This window comes from Geotrypetes seraphini, chromosome 15, assembly GCF_902459505.1.
Source record: "Geotrypetes seraphini chromosome 15, aGeoSer1.1, whole genome shotgun sequence".
NCBI lineage: Eukaryota > Metazoa > Chordata > Amphibia > Gymnophiona > Dermophiidae > Geotrypetes > Geotrypetes seraphini.
Genome location: NC_047098.1, coordinates 66,130,681 through 66,150,036, shown reverse-complemented (window position 1 = coordinate 66,150,036; position 19,356 = coordinate 66,130,681). Strand labels below are relative to the sequence as shown.

The 19,356-nt window shown below is 41.6% G+C and overlaps 1 protein-coding gene across 3 annotated transcripts in view; it reads right to left on the bottom strand.

Annotated features, from left to right (window-relative positions):
- Positions 1-19,356, bottom strand: part of LOC117349121 (AP-1 complex subunit beta-1) — a 123,706-nt gene that overhangs the window by 13,849 nt on the left and 90,501 nt on the right. For all 3 annotated transcript variants that reach the window (XM_033922157.1, XM_033922159.1, XM_033922158.1), the window contains 4 exons: positions 13,157-13,198; positions 10,559-10,705; positions 4,525-4,670; positions 2,959-3,088 (listed from right to left, as the gene is read on the bottom strand). In XM_033922157.1, coding sequence (XP_033778048.1) covers positions 2,959-3,088; positions 4,525-4,670; positions 10,559-10,705; positions 13,157-13,198 — 465 coding nt within the window. The remainder of the gene's footprint in view (positions 1-2,958; positions 3,089-4,524; positions 4,671-10,558; positions 10,706-13,156; positions 13,199-19,356) is intronic.

The window sequence follows — 19,356 nt, the reverse complement described above, 5'->3', positions numbered from 1 at the left end:
GAAAGAAGAGTCAGGGTACGAGAAGAAATTCTAACTTCTCAAGGATCATTATCAATTTCTGATGTACATAAACTTCCTGCATACAGCACAGTTACTTCTTGTAACAGATGTTATCTAGGGACAGCAGACAGTTCTTCTCACATGTGGGGTGGTGTCATCCACGGAGCCCCGGTATGGAAAGCATTAAAAGTGTATTATCACTAAGTTTTTAGAAACTTCGCAACTGCCCGTACCACGCATGTGCAAGTGCCTTCCTGCCTGACGTAGGCTCACGGCCCCTCAGTTCCAGACAGTAGGAGTGGAACGTAAGAAAGCAATTGAAGCTGCCATAGCTCGGATCTTATGTGCTGTTCCACGACCTCCGAGTTGTAGCCCAGCCTGAGCAAAGCAGAAGGTAATACAGGCCACCAACCATGTGGAAATAGTTCTCTTGGATACAGGCCGACCCAACCTGTTAGGATCAAAGGAGATGAACAGTTGAGGAGATGTTCTATGTGGCTTAGTCCGCTGTAAGTAAGAAGCCAAAGCTCGTTTGCAGTCCAAAGTATGAAGAGCCATCTCTCCAGGGTGAGAATGAGGCTTGAGAAAAAACACTGGAAGCACAATGGATTGACTGAAATTAAATTCCGTGATTACTTTGGGGGGGGGGGGGGGGAGAAAGGTTGAGTTGAGTATAAACTGAAGATTTATATTCAAGTATAGGTATCGTTTAAGGATCAACGCGGGATCTGGAGTTGAAAAAGGAACTAATGATATATGATAAATAAGGACAACTGCAGGTTTGAGGATGTAATGAATGGGGGTTTAGTGTGTCTCTCTTGAATAATTTTGTGTATATGGTTATTTACGTAATTTTATAATGATTGTGAAAGTATTTTCTGTAACAAGGTAGTAAACCAATAGTTAAATAAACTATTTGAATGTTAAACTGTTAGTCTTGAGTATAATGGCTTCCCTGTGGAGGCAGATTTGCATGCATGTCACTTCTATTATAGGCAAATCTCATGCATATTCATTAGGGACATTTTGAAAACCTGATTGGCTGGGAGTCCAAAGAACCATTGGCCTACAGGGGTAAGAGGGAGCTGTTGTAGCCTAGGTTAGAGTCCTCTTATTACAACTGCCTTGAGGTGGCTTTTCCCATTTGTGGCAAGGCATTGGAGGACCTGAAAATGGCTGCAAACGGGAAAAATCATTCAGGTGCTTCTTTTGGAACAAACACACCTTATGCACGAATGCCACCATGGATCAAATTTCTTCCACAGATGCTTAAGTGGTATACCAAATATTAATAAAACATAAACATATACTAGGGATCAATGACGAACTTCCCATTCCTACAAAAACTTTGGTAAAAACCTGAAAATCTATCTATTCTCAAAATACCTAACACAAACAAAATGACACCTTTAGCACAGGATGCAAATACATTCCCAAGATAGACATGAATGTGATTGTAATCCCTTTGTATGCAACATGGGGAATATTAGCGATACAGAAACACTAATTAATGTAATGATCTACTGTATCTTCTAATGCCATAATCATTTGCTTGCAATTACCTTTATGAATGTATGGTACATTCTTCCATTTATATACAGTCATGAATTAACTCTTGTGCAGAAAAGCCGATTCTGCTAATTAAGAAACAGAAAATCTTTAAAAAAAAAAGTCACAAAATATCTCAAAATTCAAAAGAAACTTTTCTAAAAATACAAAAAAATAAAACGCCTAAAAACTGAGCCAAATTAAAAATAAAAAAAGAAACCCCCCAAATTAAGAAAACTCATTTGTCATCACTAGCAAATGCTTCAGAGGGAATCCTAGAAGTGTTAAATCAAAGAATATATATATATATATACACACACACACACACACCTGGTGTACTTCATTATGCTTGTGTTAGACACGAGAAAATGGTTTCAGAGTAAGGGGTTAACAAATGGTTTAAACTGACATGGGGTCCATTGACCTATTTTATTGATTCTAATTGAATGGTTTTTCCCTTTACTTCTGGTTATAATTTACACATCCAGGGAACGGGGGTGGGTGGGAGGCAGAGGGATAGTATATAGGGACTGGTCTATTAATGATATGAAAGTATTATTGTATGGTTTTTTGAATATAATGAAATCGGGGGGCGGGAGGGGGTGAAAATGATTCTCATGTATTTTACTGATAGATGCAAGTGCTGTTTTTTCAAATAACTTGTCTGAATTCTTGTATGCACTGTTTTTCAATTGAAAATGAATAAAAAATTTTTTTTTTTAAAAAAGGAATAATATATATATATACACAAACACACCTGGTGTACTTTTACAGAAGCAGTCCCATGCTCGAAAAACAATCAGTTTTTGATCTAATATCAACACCACCAGCTGGCATCAGAACGGTGAGTAGCAGGAGTTCCAATGTTGGCAAATCGTGCCCAAGAGAGCCTAGAGCTGCAGCTGCCTCCCACAGCAACTCAGGATCCCTTCAAATCTCTTGGTTGTTGCACAAAAATCTATCCACTGGGCTCACTGCCGGAACTGACCCAGGTTTCCCCTAGCAATGGCCCAAACTATAGAGGAACAGCTTAAAAAGAGAGAGGCCATAAAGGAAGTGCTCTCGATACTTTTTATGAATAGAATTGCAGGGCTGAAAATTCAGTCACCTTCAGTTGACGAATCATCAGTAGTGACAAAGAGCAAGGAACATCAGTCAGGGATACCAACTACCAATATTTCTAAGTAGCTCTGCTGGCAGTTAAAATCAGTTAAGCTTTGGAACTCATTGCAAGAGGATGTGCTAACAGCAATTAGCATGTCTGGGTTTAAAAAAGTTCCTGGAATAGACCATTGTGACCAGACACATGAAGAACCATACAAACCAGAGGCACTTGATTTCAGCAAATAGTACCTATATATTGCATCTTATTACTGGAAAAAGAGGAGCTAAAAGCTGCAGAACTCTTACCTGGAGGTTATTGAGTGGCTCCATCTTCATAACAGGTCCCAGGGTGTTGAGGGGAAGTGATATGTCGATGCTCTGGTTAGGCATGAGCGGAGTGTGGATAGGCAGAGGAGTGCTGGGAATTACCCCGAAGCTGAAGACCAAAAAGAAAAAAGCAGTTACGCAGAGACGTCATTGGCACCTTCAACGTTGAAGCTCCGAGGTTAAACATGGACATACTCAGGGTCTGCCCTTTTTCATTTTCTGATTAAGGACTTGGCCACAGTACTAAAGTTGTTGGTTGCCATTTCTGTTCTTACTAAAGGTTCATAGAGTCACCTGATCTGGTGTGGCTGCCTTTATGAAATTGGGTGCGTGGAAAATTCAAGACTTGCTTTGCTTGGCTTGGCTAAGATATCTTATGTGTAGATTGAATGACTTCCTGCAGTGATCTAACCTCAAAACAAAACTGGAGTCTATTCAACACATCATTGCACAAAAAAGGTTTCTTGGAAATTCTAAACTGTTACAAACAATAGTTCCAAAATTATTCTGCCTGTTTACTGGCCCTTCCTTTGATCGCTGGCAGCTGCTACATCGTCGGGTGAGTGAGCGAGGAGGGAGGGAGGAGATTGCCAACACCGGCTCTGCTGCTTCGGGTAAGGGAGGGAGAGAGTGGGGAGAGAAAGTGACCAAGAAAGAAGGCAAGAAGATGCTGGACATACAAGTGGGGGTAAGGGGATGATAGAGACACAACTGTTTTTTACATTAACTCTCAAATAACCAGAAACTAGTTATCCCCATGGGTGCCGGATAACAGAGTTTACTGTAATAGCAACATTCTATACTACTGATTCCAGGGCAAGCAGACTTTTTCTCCAGGAACTTGTCCAAACCTTTTTGAAACCCATCAACTACTGGGCCAACAGTGAGAATGCGGCATCTATAATGGTAAAAGGCTATGGTTTATTTAGTTAAATCCCACTTATAACTAGAAGGTATACAAAGTCAAATATAGAAACATCTCAAAATAAACCAAAGCACTCATCATAAGCTAAAAAAAAACCCCATTATACAGATCGATCTGGCTCTGTGTTACTGACACTTCAATATTATACATCTTCACAAATATAAACAAAGACTCTAGCAAAATCCACCAGACCCTTATCTAAGACACACACAAATCGAAAACAATCCCCACAAAGAATCAAATAATTTATTTTTTCCCTTTCCCTATGTTATTTTCCTTAATTGTTCTCTTTCTTTCAAATTTTATTTCTTTCCACTATCCTATTGTTTCATATAAGTAATGTTATGTCATTAATAGTTTGTTAACTGGACCCCTTTTAAAATTTTTTATTGTAAAGTGCTTAGAATTTATGATTAGTGTTTTATCAAATTTTTAATAAACTTGAAACTGAACAGTAGGGATGGAACGAAACTTCCACTTGGGATGCAAGGTTTCAGGTCCAACATTTAATATGAAGATAAATATGGCATCCTGAATGGCCAGTGTTTAAAACGAACCGAAGATAAAATGGACAAAATGCAACTCTTCTGTCCGATCTCACCAGCTCATTGACCTCTTACCTGTTTTTGTTAAACTGGATGGCAAAGTCTGTCATGTGCTGCAGAGCCTTATTGGTGAAGTTCATTTCCATGCAGATGTGGCCCTGTCGGTGCGAAAAGGTGCCAGAGATCTCCAAGCCCTTTGCTTTCACTGCGGGCAGCCAAACCTGAAACCAATTTACAAAATCCAAATTAATGCAACGGGAAGATATTGATTTCACAGACAGAACCCCTAACATACCCCTCCCCTCTTCAACTCCCATCAATACACGTGAACCCCCTCCTTCCCTCTTATCGTACCCTCCAAATCTATTAACTTCCTATTGTACATTCTTGTATATCCCTATCAACTTCAATGACCTCTACATTCCTAAAATGTTAATTCCAATGATCTCATCGTTTGCAATCTTAATTAATTGCTGTGAACCGCCTAGAATTCTCCGGGTATGGCGGTATACAAAATAAAGTTATTATTATTATTACTGGTTTTGATATACCATAGTAGACATCTGAAGGGGTATCAAAGCTCCAAGCAAAACAGAGTTCCCTACGGGTGTCTGTGGATGTTTTAGCCGACGGCCTTGAAAGTCACAGTCAGAGGCTGCTCTCCAAGCTATTCAGCACTTCAGCTCCAAAAGAATGAAGGATTTGGTCAACCTTTATTGCTTAACGATCTAGTGGTAATTTCTTATTTTTTCTACTGTGCAAAGAAAAACCAGGGATACATGGCCCTAAAGGATGAAAGAGGCCTCAACATATAATGATGTATTTTGTTATTTCAAAAAGTTATACCAGGATAAACTACAGACTTATTCTGCAGAGCAGAAAGGTGCTCACTTGTGTACCTCCGGATTAATTTTCCTCAGTGGTCAAAAGATGCTTTCTGTGACCTGATTATTCACTCCATATACCATTTCATAAGAATAGATTTACTGGATCAGACCAATGGTCCATCTAGCCCAGGGGTGTCCAACCTGCAGCCCGAGGGCCGTATGTGGCCCCGTGAAGTATTTTGTGCGGCCCCGGTCGAGGACGATGCAGTGTTTTCTTCTGCTGTCCCCGGGTGTTTACCATCTTGCCAGCTCCCTCCTCTGTTTTGCTGCAGCGTTTGCGCATTTGTGCAGCCCCAGAAACACCAAAAGGTTGGACACCCCTGATCTAGCCCATTATCCCATCTTCACTGTGGCCAATCCAGGTCACTAATACCTGGCAAAGTCCCAAATAGTAGCAACATTCCATGTTAGCGATCCAAGGCAAGCAGTGGCTTTCCCCAAACTGTCCAAACCTTTTTTAAAACCAGCTAAGTAAACCGCTCTTACCACCTCTTCTGGCAACACATTCCAGAGCTTAACTATTCTGAGTGAAAAAAATATTTCCTCTTATTGGTTTTAAAAGCATTTCCCTGTAACTTTATCGAGTGTCCTCTAGTCTTAAAAAACTGAGCCACAAGTACCCGTTCTATACCACTCAGGATTTTGTAGGCTTCAATCATATCTCCCCTCAGTCATCTTTTTTCCAAAGGAGTTCCATCCCCTTTATTACCTTGGTCGCTCTTCTTTGAACCTTTTCTACTGCCGCTAAATCTTTCTTGAGATAAGGAGACCAAAACTGAACACAATACTCCAGATGAGGTCGTACCATGGAGCATTATAACATTCTTAGCCTTGTTTACCACTCCTTTTCTAGCATCTTGTTTGCTTTTTTGGCCACTGCCACACATTGGGCAGAAGGTTTCAGAGTATTGTCTACAATGACACCTATTTCTTTTTCTTGGGTACTGACCCCCAAGGTAGATTCTAGCATCTGGTAACTAAGGGCTAGATTAGACATGGGCAAACTACGGCCCGCGGGCCATATCCAGTCCGTTTAGTGTTGTAATCCGGCCCATGGCAATGTTTACTTTCCTCCCTCCCTCCCTCCCTCCCTCCCATGAAGCCTTGGCTAGAGATGGCTGGAAGTAGCAGAAGAACTGGCAGATTGAAAATTGGGTAGATTTGCACTTCCGCCGCCGTACCACTGTGCACTAGGAGCGAACAACCAAGGAGTGGCGGGTGTGGACAAGCCAATGCAACCCCTGGACCCAGCCTAGAACTGCAGTTGGGGCCCTGGAGTTGCGGAGTGTGAAGGACCCACTGCTCGTCTCCGGTGAATGTCCTTGTCCAACTGAGGAGACCAGCGACGCGTTGCTGGTGTTGGAAGGGCCCAAGTCGGAGGCAGAGAGCCTGGAGAACACCAGCTGCTCTAAGGAGGATCTGGACAGCCTGGCGCCACTAGGGGGAGCCCAACCACAGCTGCCCGAGCCACTGCATTTCCCAGCACCTACTCCTCGTCCCTATCAGTCATGGTGACTGTAACTGAGAGGGACGTGGAGCAAGGGTTGTGCAGCGGCAGACCAAGTCGTGCGGGTGCTGGGAGCTGCTGCAAGAATGGTTCCCTGAAGATCCATCTCACCTGCCTCTTTCGCACAAAACATCTCGGACTGGAGGGCGGTTGGAGGCTTGGCTGCCTCAGCTGGCTGCCTGATGTATCTGGGTCCCCCGATCAGGGGCAGGAAGCACAAAGGGTGCTGGAAGGGAGGGCTGGAGGAGAGGAACAGACACTGAAAGGAACTGGGGAAGAGAGAGTAGGGAGAAGACGCTGCTGAAGAGAGAGAGGGGAGAAGACGCTGCTGAAGAGAGAGAGGGGAGAAGACGCTGCTGAAGGGAACTGGGGAAGAGAGAGTGGGGAGAAGACGCTGAAGGGAAACTCCCTCTTGCCACGCACAACACCCCCCCGCCATGGCCCCCCTCCCTCCACCAGGCATGCCCAAGCCACTACCCCCCAACCCAAAACAAATGGCAGGAGGGATGCCCACTCCCCTTCCTGCCACCAGCCGCCCCCCTCACCTCCCCCATACCTTTTTAAAAAGTTGGAAGCAGGACGCCCGCTCTGAGGCTCCTGCTTCACGCCTGCCAATTCTAAATGACGGGCCTTCCCCTCCCTGGTCCATTATGTGATGCATGGGGAGGGGCCAAAGGCCCTGACTGGTTCAGCTGCCTAAGGCCCCTCCCAAGGGAGGCCAATCAAGGCCTTTGGCCTCTCCCTGTTTATCACATGAAGCACTGGGGAGGGAAAGGCCCGTCATGAAACAGAAGCCTCAGAGCAGGCTTCCTGCTTCCAAAGCTAAGAAATTTGACCATGTGACACCCCTCCTTAAGAAAGCGCATTGGCTTCCAGTTGCTCACCGCGTAACATATAAAATAAGTCTGCTAACTCTCAAATCTCCCGCCTTCATTCATAGATTACTGATTCCCCACACTCCAACAAGATTACTTAGGCCAAACGACCAACATTTATTAATTGTTCCCTCTCTTAAAAACATTAACACATGGCAGCAATTCATCTTTTCTGTCACAGCCCCCCCCAAACATGGAATTCCCTCCCTATTCATTTAAGGGAAGAACGCAACCTAGACAGATTCAAGATGCATTTGGCTGCTAGAAAGCTAGATTGGGAGCCTCAATTGAATCCTATTTCCCAACTTATTTGAAGCCCACCGCTCTCACCCTTCCTATTGGTTTTTTCCCCTACTTATCTTATTTACCATCAACAACTTGTATTTCTTTCCCCATTTCTTCCTTTTGTTTAATATGTTTTGTCAGGTTAGTCTTATTCGTTTGTTTTATTTCCCCCAGAAATTTTGTAATTTTACTTTTTTGTACATCGCTTAGAATTTTGAATAAGCGATTAATCCAATTTTTAATAAACTTGAACTTAAAAAAGTACGGGGGAGATTTGGGGAGTGTCCGGTGGCTGGAGGGAGTGGGCATCCCTCCTGCCTATTTTGGGGAAAGGGGAGGGGATTTGTTTGGGTGAGGGAGGGGGGCAGGACTGGTTGGGGGCATGGCATGGAGGTATTTGGACGGGCAGGAGGGAGTAGGCATCCCTCCTGCTATTTTCGCTGCCATGAGGGGGACATTATGAAGGGCTATTTTTTTTAATGGAGCAGTTTGTGCATATGTAACACACACAACATCTGTACCATTAAAAAAAATAAAAAGTCCTAACAGCAGTGACAGGAGGCTGCTTCCCCTTTCACTGTTAGGGCTCTGCAAATGTGTCAATCACTCAATGAGCCATTGATCTCTTGAGTTTGCATGTAAACTTGATAGTGCATAGATTGCTCCTGCAGAATCAGCCAGAGAAACGGCCAACAGCGATCCTGTCGGTATCTTTAGTGCACCCAGGCAAATGATTTCAGTAATTCTTCCTAATGTGCATCACTTTGCATTTGTCCCCTTAAATTTCATCTGCCATTTGAACATCCAGTCTTCCAATTTCCTAAGGCCTGCCTGCAATTTTTCACATTCCACATGCATTTTAACAACTTTGAACAGTTTAGTATCATCTGCAAAATATCACCTCACCTTCTTGTTCCAATTTCCAGATCATTTATAAACAAGTCAAATAACATTGGTCCCAGTACAGATCTCTGTGGCACTCCATTATTTACCCTCCTTCATTGAGAAGAGCCTTTTAACCCTACCCTCTCTTTTCTATCTGATAACCAATTCCTAATCCACAAATGAACATTGCCTCATATCCCAAGCCTCTCATGAGAAACTTTGTCAAAAGCTTTCTGAAAATCTAGTTACAGTATATCAACCTGCTAACCTTTATCTATGTGTTTTTTCATACCGTCAAAGAAGTCAAGCAAATTGGTGAGGCAAGACTTCCCTTGGCTGGACCCATGCTGACTCTGTCCCATAAATGATGTTTGTCTACGTGTTCCACAATTTTATTTTTTATAATTGTTTCTACTATTATGCCCAGCACTGAAGTCAGGCCTATCAGTCTGTAATTTCCCAGATCTCCCCTGGAACCCCTTTTAAAAATCAGCATAACAGCATTGGCCACCCTCTAATCTTCAGATACTACAGACAATTTTAGCGACAGGTTACAGATCATTTACACCAGATCAGCAATCTCATGTTTGAGTTCTTTCAGTACCCCGGGATGTATACCATCCAGTCCAGGTGATTTATCACTCTTTAACTTGTTCATTTTGCTTAGTATATCTTCCAGATTCACTAAGATTTCTTTCAGTTCCTCCACATCATCCTCCTTGAAAACCATTTCCAGTTCAGGTGGATCTCTTACATCTTCTTCTGCAAAGACCGAAGCACAGAATTCATTGTCTCTCTGCTATGGCCTTATCCTCTCTGAGTGCCCCTTTTGCTCCTTGATCATCCAACAGCCCATGAATTCCCTCGCAGGTTTTCTGCTTCTGATGTACCTAAAAAATTGTTACTATGAGGGTTTGCCTTTTTGGCAAGTTTCTCTTCAAATCCTTTTTTAGTTTTCTTTATCAATGCTTTGCCTCTAACTAGCCAGTGCTTATAGCGCTTATTATTTATTTTCTTCATTTGGATCCTTTTTCCATTCTCTACAACAGCATCAATTTATTATTTAAAGGATGTTATTTTGGCTATGCCAGCTCTTGTTTTCTCTTCTTTCCACCTTTGTTAATACGTGAAATACATTTCCTATCTGTTCCTATAGTATCTCAGAACAGTATTCTTCAACCTTTTTACGCCTATGGACCGGTAGAAATAAAATAATTATTTTGTGGACCGGCATCGGTCCGCAGATCGGCGGTTGAAGAACACTGGGCTAAGTCATGGGCCAGACCCTGCCCATCTCTACCCAATCTCCACCCCAGACCCTGCCCCCATAGTCCTTATTGTAACACTATTTTTTTCCATTCATTTTTCATATATACACACAATATAATCTTATTAACAACGCATCAATCGCACCGCGGATCAGCAGTTAAAGAACACAGTTTTGGGCCTGATGCACATGCCGGCCCTGTGGACCGGCAGGAAATTTCTGTGGACCGGGGGTTGAAGATATTTTGTCTTAAGGATGGTTTTTAGTATTGATCCTTTTTGTGTTACTGTTCATTCTTTTCCTATTAAATGACATAAACTATTCCTTGATCATTTGATCCCTGAAAATAAGAATGAAGTGTTGGTCTTTAGATTCCTACTGTGAGCATGAAGTTCTTACGTACGGTTTTTGGTGGTACAAATCCTCCAGGTGCTATGCCAATGCCAGCCGAAAGTTCAAACAGGTCATTCAGTCCACTGCTGACCACAGCTGGGGTGGGCGAAGGAGCAAAAGTGGCAGGCACAGAAGATGGAATGAAAGTCTGTCCTACCTGGGCAAGGGAGAGCAGGAAATGTCAGAAAAGAAGATGTTGATGCAATCTAAAACATAAGAAGCTGACAATATTTCATAGGGCTATAAAGCCTCTCTCTACATTCCTATGCCCAACATTTCTTTTCTTTGATATTTTCTTTCTTTCTTTATTCAATTTTCTATACCGTTCTCCCAGGAGAAGCTCACAAAGGTTTACATGAATTTATTCAGATACTCAAGCATTTTTCCCTGTCTGTCCCGGTGGGCTCACAATCTACCTGGGGCAATGGGGGGATTAAGTGACTTGCTCAGGGTCACAAGGAGCAGCGTGGGTTTGAACCCACAACCCCAGGGGTGCTGAGGCTGTAGCTTTAACCACTGCGCCACACTCTCCCCCAGTCAGCCCAAACCACATAACACTATTAATAGCCTGCTTTCATTTGGGAAATCAGAAAGGAGAACAGGAAGCATATTTCTTCAATGTGCCCGATAATCATGGAGCTGACATTTAATGTTAGAGGTCTCTTCCTATCTTGATTTTAGAAAATTGTTAAAGACTCAACTCTTAATGCATTCTGCTTCATTTTTGCAATCAAGTTCCTTAGATTCAACTTGATGTATTTTATCTGTCCTATGTATTACTTCTTTCCCTGCCATGACAGTATTTTCTGCATTATATTGTAAATGCTTTCTGTCTTTATCTGTTTTTAAGTCCATTATTCTAATTTGTATTTTATCTGTATCACCTTGTTGTGAGCCCCTAAAACTGTTTTGGTATGGTGGTATATAAGAATAAAATTATTATTATGAATATTATTATTAACTTCATCCTATTCCCTCTCATTCCAGAGCTTCCTTTCAAATGAAAGAGACTCGACTCATTCGCATTTACATTACATAGGTATTTAAACGTCTCTGTCATATCTCCCCTCTCCCGCCTTTCCTCCAAAGTAAACAGATTGAGATCTTTAAGTCTGTCCCCATACGCCTTATGATGAAGACCACATACCATTTTATTAGCCTTCCTCTGGACAGACTCCATCCTTTTTCAAATTGTCAAAACCTTTCTTAAAACTATAATCTTTTCTAATTCTGCTATGGGGCTCATTTACAAAAGAGAAAAAGACACCCAGAAAATGACAAAGGGGTAAGATGGTTGAGGGGATGTTTTGGAAGCCCCCACCCCATACAATATAAGGGGGTTCTGGTGACGTGTACCTGGGACTGCTGGGATGTCTGTGTGGCCAGTCCGCTATGAATGCTGGCCCCTCCCATGTCCTACGAATTGTGTTATGTGTTTTTTACTTGGACAATTTGTTTTTCCAAAAATGGCTTCAAAAGAAAAATACACTGAGGAAAAATGGTTATTTAAAAACAAACAACCAGACAGACGTTTTGCTTTTTGGATAACGACTATTTTCTCTACCCAATTTCTGAATGCATTTCCCAAAAATGTCTAACCTCGAAGTTAGACGTTATATTGCGTTCCTATGAGCGTCGGGAGCAGCGCGGGCCATTCAGCACGACTCTCTGCACTAAACACTGCTAGGGCCCTATATGTGTGTTTTATAATCTTTTTAAAGATATGTCGACCAGAACTGAACACAATACTCACGAAGATGTCACACCACGGAGCAATACAGAGACATTATAATATTCTTGGTTTTTATTTCCTAGCATCCTGTTTGCTTTTTTGGCTGCCACTGCACACTGAGTAGAAAGTTTCAGTGTGTTGTCTACAATGACACCTAGATCTTTTTCTTGGGTGCTGACCCCTAAGGTGGACCCTAGTAACTGGTAATTATGATTTCGATCATTCTTTCCAATGTGCATCACTTTGCATTTGTCCACATTTAAATTTCATCTGCCATTTGGATGCTCAGTCTTCCAATTTCCTAAGGTCTTCCTGCAATTTTTCAGTCTGCATGTGGTTTTATAAGATAAGATCCTTTTTCTTCCATTTTTTAATTGCTCCAAATAACCACATTTATGAAGCGACCTCCCTCCCCTCTCCTTTTTGTTCTCTCCCTTCCCCTTCCTCCTTGCCTATTGTACCTACTCTTTGTCTGGTTTTTTTGTTCCCCTACCTTTTTTTAAAAAAAAATTTCTCTTTATTGCATTTTTTTAAACTAATTTTAGGAATTGTAAACCGTCCAGATATTTGTTTGATGGTTGGTATATCAAATTGTAAAGAAACTTGGAAACTTGATTCCCCAAATGCTGTATGTTGGTACGGAATTGGCCATCTTCCCCCTCCCCAACTATGTCCAGCTGTTTGCATAGCTTGGCCTACATAGCTTTTAGCCCTTATCAAGAAAAGGACAGGTTTCATATCATCCATGCTAACAGGATTTGGTTCCATCTAATTTTGCTTGAAAACAAATTTGATTGAAAAACCATAGCTGAAGAATTTTCTGATTTGTACAGCAAAACACAAAACCTCAAGAAAATTCAAACGAGTGAAACTTACTGCTGGACTTCCACCAATGCCTCCTCCAAGGTCGCTGCCAAGCTGAAAAAGAAAGGCAGAGATGTGACAGAGGACTAAGTTTATGTCAGTTATCTACATAAACATTCGACCATGAATATTTATCTAGGTGAACGGATCAGAAGGACAATGCCCCTGTGACTCTGAGGGGATTTCTATTCTGAATGACTAGAAGAAAAGCCTCAACAACGCAAGAATGAAGGTGAAAGCATGCAGGGTCCAGAAAGGCAGCTGGAAAATCCTCGTCACAAATAGAAAGGCTGGTCAAAGCTGAGAAGAAATTCCAGGGCAAATACTATTGATGAAAAATGGCACCAAGTGAAAATGAGGCTTACAAGATGCCAACATTAAGCTTTTCACTTGCATGTCAATAAACCATTAATGCACATTAATCTGGGGTTGACAACTCATTATCAATGACATGCCAGCCAGTTAAATTTCTTGTGCTACGTTTAGCATGTTAATGTTAACATTTTGGGGAAGACTGTGGCATAGATTCTTGAAGTAATGTGGCAGATTCATTTATTTATTTATTTAAAAATTACCTATCCCGCTTTTCTTTTAAGGTCAAAATTTTTATTGAAATTTTCATGAAAAAATATCACACAGGAAAAATAGGGATCATAAAGAACAATGCACATATAATCCAATGCATATATGTCACTACAGAAGTAGCGCTAAATTTCTAATCAGAACCAAGGAGTGACAAAGAAGATAAAGAAAGAGGAAAGGGAAGGGAAGGGAAAGAGAATGAACAAACAAAGAAACAGTAGATATGTATGTATGAATCAGGAGTGGTTAACAAGATGAGTACATAAAGCAGTCCAAGAATTTCCAAGGACAAGCTGGAAATAACACGTTTTTCAAAAGCATATTGTTCATATTTGTTATAAAGGCAAAGTGACCTATCCTGCTTTTCTACTTCTACTAAGCAACAAATTTTTACATATATAAAATAAAACAAACTCCATACGTACATTAGAAACATAGAAAGATGACGGCAGAAAAGGGCTATAGCCCATCAAGTCTGCCCACTCTACTGTCCCACCCCATTAAGTCAGAGTGCTGCTCGACCCACGTAGAGATTCCACGTGGATGTCCCATTTATTCTTAAAGTCGAGCACGCTAGTGGCCTTGATCACCTGCACCAGTAGTTTGTTCCAGTGATCCACCACCCTTTCTGTAAAGAAATACTTCCTGGTGTCACCACCAAATCTCCCTCCTCTGAGTTTGAGCGGGTGCCCCCTTGTGACTGAAGGTCCCTTAGGAAAGAATATGTCGTTTTCCACCTTGACACGACCTGTGACGTACTTAAATGTCTCAATCATGTCACCCCTCTCCCTGCGCTCCTCCCTGCTTCCTTTAAACACGCTGTCTTCTAGTAGTCGAAATATTCTGATATCTGCTGATCAGTTCTGAAATGCCCTTACAAATAAACATGTCTTTAAGAGATTTTTTTAAAAAAGATTTAAAATCTGCACATAATCTTAGGGGGGTCTCTTACTAAGGCGTGCTATCCGATTTAGAATATAATGGGCCTTAGTAAAAGACCCCCTTAGTGTCCCTTTCATTGAGTTCCATATGCTCGGGCCCAAGGATACTGCTGCCAGACGTTTTCCTACACTGTATGTCCTGAGTATTCTCATAGTTGCCTCTGATTGCAAATTTCGATTTGGAATATATTTTCTTTGAATTTGGATCAAGTACCATGATGCCTCTCCATAGAGCAGATGATGTACAATGGTCAAAATTTTGTACTTGATTCAAAAGCAATAGGCAACCAATGTAATTTTTTTAAAAACAGGGGTGACATGATCGTATTTTGGTACTCCGGTAATTAACCTCGCAGCTGTATTCTGTATTATCTGCAAGGCATGAACCCTTGCTCCCGTAATGCTTAAAAATAGTGAATTACAAAAATCCAACGAGGCTTTGGACCACAATTTGGAAATCTAATGCTGATAACATTGGTCTGACTCTTTACAGAACTCTCATTTACATAAATGCTCCCTTAATCACATGCAAATTGTGATTTTCCATTGAGAGGTGATTCTCAAGATAAACACCTAATAGTCTCATACAAGAAGTAACCATCAATTTATCATTTTGCAGTTCTACTTTTCTCACTTGCGTTAAACCAACATCCTTCTGTTTTCTGTATGTTTAATTTCAGCACAATGTCATCCATCCACTCCTTTATTTTCTCCATATACTCTACTAGTTTTTTCTGTACATAATCAATTCTTGATTCAACGGGAAAAAAGAAGCAAATATATCGTCTGCATAAATGCTGTACTGAACTTCCAGCTTTTCCATAACCTTTCCAAATGATGCGATCTACATATTTAAAGAGCAAGGCTGAGAGTGCCGAATCTTGCGGCACACCCATCTTTGCTGGGAATGTGGCAGACATACTCACCACTTTCACCACTAACCTGCGCTCTGTTAAGTGATTTAAACCACTTCAGGACCCAATACCACTCCTCTGCAATTTACTCAATAGGATCAATGGATCCACTGTGCCGAATGCTGAGATGTCTAACGAGACCACACAAAAAGTTTTACTCCTATCCATGCTTCTCCAGAGCATATCAAAAGTTGACAATAATAAGGTTCCCACCTCATGCCCTCTCCTAAACTCATACTGATGTACTGTATATCTAAACTGTTGTTTTCCTCTACAAATTCCTCAAGTTTCTCCAGTACAATTCATTCAACAATCTTTAAGATCGGGGCTATAATTAGCCATATTCTCTCGATCCATGTTCTATCTTTTTAGAACTGGTTTTATTGCCGCAGTTGCAAAGACTTATTCAAAATTTTGGTTAAAGGTATTACCGTATCATCAATTATTGCTCTTACCAATGCTGACGAACACGGGTACTCAACTGATCTCATTGGCGTCAATCCCTTAACAACTATCTTTACCTTTTCCTCATCAGCCACATCAAAGTTTACCCATTTATATATATTTTCAATGTTCTGATTTTCCAACAACAATCTTTCATCCTCCACTGTTGTGTAAACATTCTATCAAACTTTTCAATCAGAAATTTGGCATAATCATTAGGGCCACTTAGAGGGGTCATGATAGAGACTTACAAGATCTTGAAGGGCATAGAGAAAGTGGAGAGGGACAGATTCTTAAAACTTTCGAAAACTACAAGAACAAGAGGCCATTCGTAAAAATTAAGAGGGGACAGATTCAGAATGCTAGGAAGTTCTTCTTCACCCAACGGGTGGTAGACACCTGGAATGCGCTTCCTGAGGGCGTGATAGGACAAGGTACGGTATTGGAGTTCAAGAAGGGTTTGGACAAATTTCTTAAGGAAAAGGGGATAGAAGGGGATAGATAGAGGGTTACTATACAGGTCCTGGACCTGATGGGCCACCGTGTGAGCGGACTGCTGGACATGATGGACCTCAGGTCTGACTCAGCAGAGGCACTTCTTATGCTCTTCTTCATTTCCATTCACTAGGTACTGCACAGTATAAAATAACCCTTTAGGGTTATGCTGTACTTCTTGCAGTTTCTTTTTATAAAATGCATTCCTTTCTGCATTACATATCATTAGATATTCATTCAATTTAATCTTACAACTGTCAGAGTCTCCATACCCTTTCAATCTGCCTCAGTTCATGTCTTAATTTTCTGAGCGGCTCAGTTATCCAAGGTATTGGTTTATATCCCGGTTAATTACATATGCTGGATAGAGATTTAGCATTCATGTTCTTGACACCCAAATAATGTTTGTTAACACAACTGCAGACTTAACGCACTTTGTATGCCATCCTCTATCTTTTTAATCAAAGAAACATGATGGCAGATAAAGGCCAAATGGCCCATCCAGTCTGCCCATCCACAATAACTATTATCTCTTCCTCTCTCTAAGAGATCCCATCTGCCTATCCCACGCCTTCTTGAATTCACAGTCTCTGTCTCCACAACTTCCTCCAGGAGACTGTTCCACGCATCTATCACCCTTTCTGTAAAAAAGATAAAGCTCCTTAGCAACATCTCAAATAATGGTCAGCTCTGTTATGGTCCTGCCATCTCTTCACTATTGTTCTGAAGAGGGCTGTTGACCAGACTGTCATCAAAATGGCTGAGCTAGGTCAAGGGTTACAAAATGGGAAAAAAACGCTCTTTCTGGCTAGATGCAAATAAGAAGTAATAAAAGTTACTTCTAACTCAGCTGGAAGCTCAAAGGAAAAGAAGGAAAGTGCGTAGACAAAATAGAAGAGTTGACTTGCTCTATAAAAATGTCATTCAGTGCTATATTGTTGAGAAGATTGGTATATGATGTGAAACTTTCTGGTTGCCAGTGGCATACCAAATGGGTGGGGCGAGGGGTGCTCAAAGGGGCCAGCGTCTTGGTCCAGGAACTGACATATCTCTGGGCCTGCCTCTTAAAGCAGCAACAGCAGTAGTGGCCAGCCATTAGAGGCAGTGCTCAACAGGCTGTTTGTGGCCTACCCTGCTGGGGCCTTCCCTCTGCCACGTCACTGATGACATGGCAGAGAAAAGCCCTGGCGGAGCAGGCCGCAAACAATCTGTTCACAGCGCTGCCTCTAAAGGCCGGCCACCGCTGATGTGGGAGGCCTGAAACTGTGGGGGGAGGGGGGTTGGTTAGGAGGTGCATGGAAATGGGACAGAGGAATGGGAGGGAGGTATGGGAGGCTGCTGCACATGGGGGAGAGAGGAAGTGAGACATGGGGTGGAGGAGAGGAAGTGAGATGCAACAAAGAGGTAGACAGCAGTGAGAAGGAAGAGAAGAAATGCCACAGCATGGAGGGGGAGGGAGAGAAGGCGGGAAAGGAGAGGAGAGAGATGCCAGGGCATGGGGGGAGGGAAAGGAAGGAGACTGAGATGCCAGACCATCAGGAAGGAAGGGAGGGAAGGAAAGAATATTCCTGAGCATGGAGGGAAAGGAGAGATGGAAGGAGAAGCAGATGCTGGACCAGGGGTGAGTAGGAAAGGAGAAGAGAGATGCCAGAGCATGGGGGAGGAAGTGGAGAAAGAAAGAGAAAAATGGAAGAGACAGAAAGAGGGTGGACGCTGGATGGAATGGAGAGTGAAGAGAAGATGAGGAGATGTTACAAAAGATGTTTTGTGGCTTTAGAATAAAGTAAGTATTGCTGCTGTATTGATAAACATTTATAAAAAGAAAAAGGAAATAAGGTAATCTTTTTATTGAACCAATTTTAATACATTTTCTTTAATTAAAACTTTGGAAACCAAAATCTCCTTCCTCAGGCAGTGGCATACCAAAAGGGGGGGGGATTGGTTCACCCCAAGTGCAGCTTCAAGAGGGGTGCGTTAAAAAAATGATCGGCCCCGGGTGTCACATACTGTAGATACGCCACTGCTGGTTGCTAAAACCTAAAAGGATTATATAACAACATGCTTCCTCAGTACTGATTAAATTGTTAAAAATCATAAGTAGAAGGTTGAAAAGAGAGTGAAAACAGTCCAAACGATGTAGAATGTGAGAGAATGCTCCCAGATGGGTTATGACGGAGCAATCTGCCCATATTCTTAACATTTCAATCACTGAACATGGAACACAATGCTTATTATACAAGAGGGCGTCAATAAATAAGGCAAACTGGTACTACTTTGATACTAAACTTAAATTCAGTATGCTCTTTGCTGTATTAATAATACAGTCTTGGTATTTTTATGCTTGGGTTAAAAATGTCATCTAATCCATTTTCCCCCCACAATAAATCTGAATACTATTTTGGTGGAAAAGTGTGGAAAGATATGAAATGAACTGAAGAGGAAAAATAAAGATCCTTTGGAAGAATACAGCTTTCAGGATACCCACAATGAATATACATGAGAGAGATTTGCTTGGAATGAAGGTAGTGATGTCACTTCAAAAATAAATCTCAAGATTGTTCTTAACCACGTTTTTGAATTAATTTCTGACTGGGAACTGATACCGCTGAGAGGCTGGCTGCTGGTCATCTGCAATCTTACTTAATTAAGAAATTAAGACAGCTTAGAATTCTTATGTTTCCAGGCAGATTTTCTGGGTCACCAGGCCGCAAAGTGGTATAAAATTATATCTAATTATTTGAATAAGAAGCCTAAAAATGGATTAAGAGATATTTGGAGCATTGAGATTAAGCATCAGATTAATGCATCTCAATGGCCACGTATTTGGTCTTGGAGA